The sequence below is a fragment of the Scylla paramamosain genome, chromosome 27, assembly GCF_035594125.1.
Source record: "Scylla paramamosain isolate STU-SP2022 chromosome 27, ASM3559412v1, whole genome shotgun sequence".
In the NCBI taxonomy this organism is placed as follows: domain Eukaryota; kingdom Metazoa; phylum Arthropoda; class Malacostraca; order Decapoda; family Portunidae; genus Scylla; species Scylla paramamosain.
The window spans coordinates 13,759,309-13,766,808 of record NC_087177.1 but is presented as its reverse complement, the minus strand read 5'-3'; the positions used below and the strand labels follow the sequence as shown (position 1 = coordinate 13,766,808).

General features: G+C 49.3%; 1 protein-coding gene across 1 annotated transcript in view; it reads right to left on the bottom strand.

The window, feature by feature from the left end:
• Nucleotides 1-5,660: 5,660 nt before the first annotated feature.
• The window catches only part of LOC135114249 (ras-related and estrogen-regulated growth inhibitor-like protein), a 2,080-nt gene continuing 240 nt past the window's right edge, over nt 5,661-7,500 (bottom strand). Inside the window, exons 1-3 of the mRNA XM_064030052.1 lie at nt 7,348-7,500; nt 7,033-7,211; nt 5,661-6,906 (exon numbers count right to left, since the gene is read on the bottom strand). The exon at nt 7,348-7,500 is cut by the window's right edge and continues 240 nt beyond it. Of these exons, the coding sequence (XP_063886122.1) occupies nt 6,523-6,906; nt 7,033-7,211; nt 7,348-7,480 (696 nt within the window). The 5' untranslated portion in view covers nt 7,481-7,500 and the 3' untranslated portion in view covers nt 5,661-6,522. The remainder of the gene's footprint in view (nt 6,907-7,032; nt 7,212-7,347) is intronic.

The following is a 7,500-nucleotide window of genomic DNA, read 5'->3' as shown; positions in this document are numbered from 1 at the left end:
AGGCCACCCAGACAAGCGATCTACATACACGAGGTATGTACGGCCTGCTGCGTGGAAGTAGTCTGCAGAAACTGACTCAAACACCCTGCTGGGTGTGTCCGTGTCCTGCCAGAGAGGTTCGTTGGCTTGGCTTGGTAGGAGTGGACGGCATAGTGAGCATCCAGAAACGACGTTCTCAACGTCTCTGTCCATACCAGGCCAGTACACCGTTTGTCGGGCCCGTCGCTTGGTGCGCTCCATCCCCTGATGACTGTCATGGAGTCGCTCTAGTGTTTCTCGGCGGAGGCTGTGAGGAATAAGAAGCCTCGGCCCGTAAACCACCAGGTCGTCGTCTACGGCCAGCAGACTGCGCACCGGCCAGTACGTACGCAAGCGGTGATCGAGGTCGTGGCAATGATCAGGGAAGCCCTCGATGATGACGTTCTTGAGCAAGCAGTACTCCCCGTCTCTTGCTGCTGCGGCACGTACCATTTCCACAGTCTGATCCTGGAGTGGTGCTAAGCGGACGCCGTCCTCATTGGTGGCAGATAACGCTGAGATGACCGCTGAGTGGAGAGGGTCGAGGTCACCAGAAGTAGCAGCATCCTCTTCCTCCACTGGGTCCTGTACTGGAGCACGTGAGAGGGCGTCGGGCACACAGTGTGTCGATCCCTTTTGCCAGCTTGCTGTGAAAGAATACTGAGCAAGTTTCTCCCTCATGCGCTTCTCCCTCATGGCCATGGATCCACCAGCCATTGCACGTAAACCTTCCTTTGCTTCGAAGACGCTGGGAAAGGCCTTGATCACAGCAGCAGCGTGCCCCGCACGCTGCTGTGGCGTTGGGTCGTAGGAATGAGGCCAGCTGATCACTTCTGTGGGCGTAGATAGAGGTGGCTGCGAGGCGGTCGGGTACTTGATGGAGCTGTTGCCGGTGTGCTGTTCTTCCCTGCGTAGCGGTCGGATTTGAGCCGGAAAATCTTCGGGGAGGATTCCGAGAGCGATGGAATCGTACCAGCTAAGCAGCGCCCCCTTCACCTCCTTCACCACGCTCACAACAGTCTCAGCTTCCCTGTCGCCCAGTTGCAAGTGCGACGAGAAAGTTCCTACACAGGTGAGGGGGTGATTACCGGCAGCATAAAGTCCATCACCATCAGCGGGCGCCAAGCTGGAGGGCGGGATTCCAAGGAGTGTTGCCGTGTCGAGGCCAATAACGGTCGTTTCGGCCCCAGAGTCAGGAGTCCACGTAATCTTGTCTCTTCCAGCGGGATGTGTGGCGGTAATGAGCACCTGGGGCGCAGGTCGTGCCGTCACCGTCTTTGTGTATACGCCTGATAAGAGCTGGTATACACTGGCACTGGCTCCCCGCCTCGGGCCTGCACCGCGATGAGGAGAGACAGTTGAGGAACTCCTCGAAGCTCCTCGTCGTTTCCTCACTGTCTGCTGACATACACTCGCAAAATGCCCTCTTTTCCCGCAGTTACGACATACTTTATCTATTGCCTGGCATCCCCTTTTGTCACTGCGACAATCTTTGCCACAACGATAACAGCCCGTGGGGCTTGAGCCCCCGAAACTGCCCTTCCTGTAGTTCGAGACAGCGTTCACACCATGGCTCGAAGAGTGAGAGCCGCCCCTTAGTACTGCACTACACTGGTTAGCGCTCTCTGATGCTCTGCAAATATCTATGGCGTTTTCAAGGGTGAGTTTCTTGTTTTCCAGCATGCGTTTCAGAGCCACTTCGTCTCGTGTCCCAACGACAATTCTGTCACGCAGCTGATGGTTTATGCACTGGTCGCAAAAGTCACAGAAATTGGCGATTTCCTTTACAGCACATAAAAAGTCGTCAAAACCTTCTTGCGTTTCTTGCACGCGGGAGTAGAAGTCTCTTCTATCCATGATGATGTTGCGCTGGCTTCGCAGGTACTCACACATTGCATCGAGGATGGTTCTTAACTCCGCGTCTCTCGGTAAGCTTATCCCGTAGCGAAGTGTACGGGTCCACTCGTCGTCTAGGACAGCAGCGAGTGCCGCCCTCTGCTCAGCCAGGGAGAGACAGTCTATCCTGGCGAGGGTTACGTATCCTTCAAACTTATGGCGCCACGTGTCGAACTCACGTAAAGATGCTGACGCCGTTAAGTGAGGAATGATGGTGGCGGACGTCGGGAACCTCGCGCCCTGGGTAGACGTGCTGCGGGCTGTGGTTTCGCCTTCATTGCTCGCCGTGGTGCGACTGGGAGCTTGTGTCCCCACTCTCTCCAGCAGCTGGGTTAAACGCTCCTCGCGAGCCTGACTCTGCTCCGACTGTCGCGCTAGCAGGGCAGCCAGCGCCTCCAACTGCTTCTCCATTCTGCGCCGTACCCACTGCAGCCTTGTCCTGATCCTACTCACTGCGCCATGTTCGACTCTTGACCAGCAGGGGCACAGGAAACGCAGGTAACAGTGCAGGTGTTTATTCACAGAAGGTGTGAACAGAAGGCTGGAGGTAGGTGATCTCCCGGCGCCAGGCCGCGCACTTCCCCTTAACACTTATGACTGAAGCCTAGCTCGTTCACTCATACACGTATTCATGCCTCACACAAGTCTCGCTCATTCACTCGTTCACACAACTAGCTAACAACCACACAATAATGAATTTTTTTTTCCAATCTTTTGTCAAGCATTGCATTTTTTTTTTTCTTTCTTGATAAATTTGGTCTTTCTATCAATTTTCTTTAACAACTGAGAGCTTTCGATGTTGTTTTAATGTTTTGTTCATCAAGTGTAATATTGGTATTTCTTTTTTTTTCTTTTTTTTTTTTTGTGTGTATCAGTTTCAGCAGATGTTTCTTTCTTTTTTTTTATTTTTCTAACTGCTATTTTGTGGATCACCTTTGGATCGGCGAGAGTGATTGGCGAGCACCTGAAGGAATACCTGAGATCCTGCTTACCTGTCTGAGTGTAAACATTAGCACCTGGGGAGTCAGTCGGCGTCATTTATATTACTTCACTGGCGCCTCCCTTCCTTCACGGCTATTTTTGTCTCTCTCTCTCTCTCTCTCTCTCTCTCTCTCTCTCTCTCTCTCTCTCTCTCTCTCTCTCTCTCTCTCTCTCTCTCTCTCTCTCTCTCTCTCTCTGCCCTTCCTTTCGTGCCTTCATTATTTTCTCTCTCTCTCTCTTTTCTTTTAGTGGTGAATTCTTCAAGGATAAAATGAGAGAGAGAGAGAGAGAGAGAGAGAGAGAGAGAGAGAGAGAGAGAGAGAGAGAGAGAGAGAGAGAGATTTCTTGTTTTTTCTTTTTTGTCACATGGATCATATACTTAGTAATACATGTAGTTTTTTTTTATGTGTGTGTGTGTGTGTGTGTGTGTGTGTGTGTGTGTGTGTGTGTGTGTGTGTGTGTGTGTGTGTGTGTGTGTGTGTGTGTGTGTAGCACCTGTCTGTCTATCCACGATCTACCACATACATTTTTCTCCCACAGTAATTCTTTCTCCACAGTCATAGTCACAGCAAAGAGTGTTTCATTAGTGTGACCCTCACGTTTCTGGGAGTTAATTCGGAGGCAGTGACGAGACCCACACAACGGTGGCAGAGGCGGCGGCATAAGAGGTGAGGTGATAAAGTCAATGTGTTGTGAATACCTGGCTTCCCTTGTGATGATACGCTGCCACGGAGAAGGTTGCGGTGTGGAGAGGAAGGAAGTTCTTGGTGAGGGTAACGAGGTGAAGGAGTTCGGTCTTGTGTACATTTGGGTGTTGAAATGCCGGAAAGTGAGGTGTGGTGAGATGTGGGGAAGGTCACCTGTATTGCTCACCTGTGTTGACAAGGGGACAGCCGGAACTATCTTATCAAATCTTCACCACCACCACACTGACTAATCTTTTTTCATGCCTCAGTGACACCCATCCAAGCACTAACCAGACCCAGCATTGCCTTACCTCGCTGATCGGACGGGAAGCTGTGATCCGCCCGTCCTTTTCTCAGTCCCTGTTTCTCTCTTTCTCAGTTGCTTGAAAGTGTTTAATGTTGAGCTGCCTCGGACTGAAAACACGTCCAGGCAACTTTTTCTCATTTTTCTTTTCTTTTTTTTTTTTTCTTTCTAGGAGTTCATTGAAATTCTTTGCTTTCTCTGTGTTTTTTATTTCCTTTTCTTTCGTTTGATTTTAACCTTTTTGTTTTCTTTTCTTTCTTCTCTCTCTTTTTTTTCTTTCTATCTATTCATTTACCTTTTTTCTTTCTATCTTTCACTCTTTTTTTTCATTCTCTCACATGTCATGCCTGCATTTCATCATTCATCCTGATTTACACAAAGTTTTTCTTTTGAAGAACGAGGGCAAAAAATGTTTTAACATCTCTCTTTTTTTTTTTTTTTTTATCTGCGCAGTTTTTAATCTCCTTTTCTATGGACACGAGGTTCATGAAGGACTGATGCCTCGAGGGATGCAACACACCTCACTCCCTCCTTCCCTCTCTTCTTCCCTCCCTCTGCTTTTCCCTTTCTCCCGCCCACCCCACCGTCTTCCTTCATATTGCATGGTGACAAAACAGAGACTCTTCTTCCTGTACTATTGCGCCAGAGTGTGTGTGTGTGTGTGTGTGTGTGTGTGTGTGTGTGTGTGTGTGTGTGTGTGCGTGTAACAATCTTTTAAGTGTCTTGAAACACACACACACACACACACACACACACACACACACACTCAGTCACATGCACACACACGCACAATACCTTCCTTGTGACGTCACGCTTCTCTTGCTACCTCTCACCGCTGCTCGACTCCTCTTGTCTTTCTCTATCCCTTTCCTCCCTTCACACTCCCTTTTAATCCCTATCAGGAAAGGGAAAGTGATGGAGAGAATTGATCTATAGCTGAAGGGAACGTTCAATGGGATCGTGTGTGAAAAAAAAAGAGAAAAAAATTAAGAGAAAGATAGAGGGAGAGGATGCGTTTACGGCGTCGACCACGCCCTGCTGGTCCTTCTCGAATCTGAGCATTAGAAGTGGTGTTGATTATTCTTCCTATTTCTTCTTGTTCCTCTTTGCGTGTTGTTACTAGGTGGGTTCCTGGCGCTCCGGGTGTGTCCACTCTGCTGTTGTTAGCCAGGTGGATGCTCAAGATTACTTTGTTACTCATTAATGTGTTTATCTGTGTACTTACTTCAAGCTGGCGAGGGTTTGACAGGAAGGGGAGGGAGATGACCTCGTTTCTTTTTTTCTTTCTTTGCTTTTCTGTTATAGTTCATTGATTTAAGTGGTGATGGTACTGTTCTGATTGTTGTTTAGATTATTTATTTAATGTTCTTGATCTCTTTGTTGATTTAATTTTAGCGGATATCATCGTGGTGCTCTTATTCCATGAGTTCATTCTGGTATTGTTATCATATTTATTTTTATTACTGCTGGTCATGCGGTTGTCTTTGTCATTATTTGCCTCCAGCAACTTGAGCTTGAGTAAACTGTATTGTGTGTGTGAGATTGTGTGTGCGTAATTCTCCAGTGTCTTAAGAATCACGTGGTGGGCTCGTGATTGCCAGCTGTTACCGTCCTGGAGACCTCGTGTGTGTGTGTGTGTGTGTGTGTGTGTGTGTGTGTGTGTGTGTGTGTGTGTTTGTGTGTGTGTGTGTGTGTGTGTCTTTCTGTCTGTCTGTCTGAGTGTGCAATCATATCATCTTTCCTCCTCAGTAAACCCAGGGTATTGAGAGATATTATTAGAGTTTTGATTTTATATTGAATGAAATAAATTATAAAAAATACATATAACAGACAAGCTAAGACTAATATCACAGACGAGATGAGAGATGCGGGCTGGGCGAGCGTATGTGGACGCTGCAAGGGAAGCAAGCCTCAGTGACCCGGCTTTGAGATTCCTTATTGTCTTGCTCCCTGGCGCCGCCTCTACAGGTGTAGGAGGGTCTCGTGTCTCGCCGCATGAATAAGGAGATGACTCAGACCCTTACGCCCACGTGGGTCTCGGAGGCACTCCACGGCGACGCTTCTCTTAGTGTGCGGCGCCATGACCCCCTTGCTGGCATCTTGAGCCGTGCGAGGTGAGGAGAAAGTGCCCGTGCGGTGCTCTTCCTCTGCCGTTGACAAACACTCCTAGCTTGGCATGTCTTCAAAGGGGCGCGTCTGTGCTGGGCCGCGCCTCGGGTATCGCCTGGCCAGGATCCGGGACTCGGCATCCTCCTGGCAACACCAACCGTCTCCACCACTTGAAACTTTATCACCTCCAGTTAAAAGTGTTTGGAGTGGCACATTCCTCGCGCCACTCAGCTTGTCTTGTTCTGCCGCTGACGGTAGCTTCCTCCACCTTGGCTCACAGGAAACACAGTGACTCTTGACTTGGCACTGCCTTCACGCTTATACGTATATCCATCCTCGGGGTATGAGTATGAGGAAGTTATCACAACGAGAACACTATAGATAACATTAAAAACTAAATATTTGGCATTGCTGCTGCGCCTCAGCACGGAGGGCGCGCTACGAGGGCATCACTAGATATCTTTGGGTTGCGTCTCTGAGAGTTGCCCGCGTTGAGGAGCCGCGAGCTGGCTGCTGGCTGAGCGGTGTTTATATCTGCCGGCTGCATCTGACCAGCTTGCTGCGCTCCTCTTTGTCCAGCACGATGAGCTCGGTGATGGGCTGCGGCGGGGGCGAGTGCCTGCCGATGAGGGAGCCCAGCATCCGGGTGACGGACAGCTTCCTCTGCTTCGGGGACACGTTGCCGCTGCTCAAGCCACTGTGGTGCCTCTGGATCTTGATTTCCTTAAGATAGGCATCAAGAGCATCAGTGACTGCCTCACAGCTCTCCGCCGTGGACAGCTCAGAGAAGTGGGTTGAATATCTAAGCGCTAGAGTGCTGGCCTCTACCTCCTCTACTTCCCGGAGATGTCCCAGATCACTCTTGTTGCCCAACAACAACACTCGGGCTGATGGCCGCCTTTCTTGCAATTCCTGAAACAATGGGAGAAAAGATAGGTTAGTTACATTCATCACAATTCAAAAAGCATTGCACACCAAAAGTATGTTCAATACATTCTGCAGGAGATATAACAGTACAGCTTGGCATGAGATAATTACCTGGATGGTGGAGGCTGCCCATTGGAAGGAGTCTTTGTCTGTGATGGAGTACACCACCACGAAGGCATCCGCCCACTGTAGGTGAGCGTCGGAGGACTCCTCGCAACTGGCGGAGGTGTCCATGATCTCCACGGGCTGTGGGATGCCGTCCAGCTGCAGTACACATTTGTACAGCATATCTATAACAAGAGAAACATATCATTAGCATATATGTCAGATGATTGTAAAACTATATAGTATGAGAGTAAATATCATGTGAGTTAAAAATTAAAGCCATTGTATGAAGAGTAAGTAATATATTGTAGGGCAGCTCACCTGAGTCTGATCTGTACTCCCCGATGAAGCGCTTGGTGAGATAGCGCACAGCCAGGGCTGACTTGCCCACCTGACTGCTGCCCATCACCGTCACATGGAGGGTGGAGCCGCTGGGTTTCTCCTCCGTTCTCATTTTCACAATGTTCTCAAGTT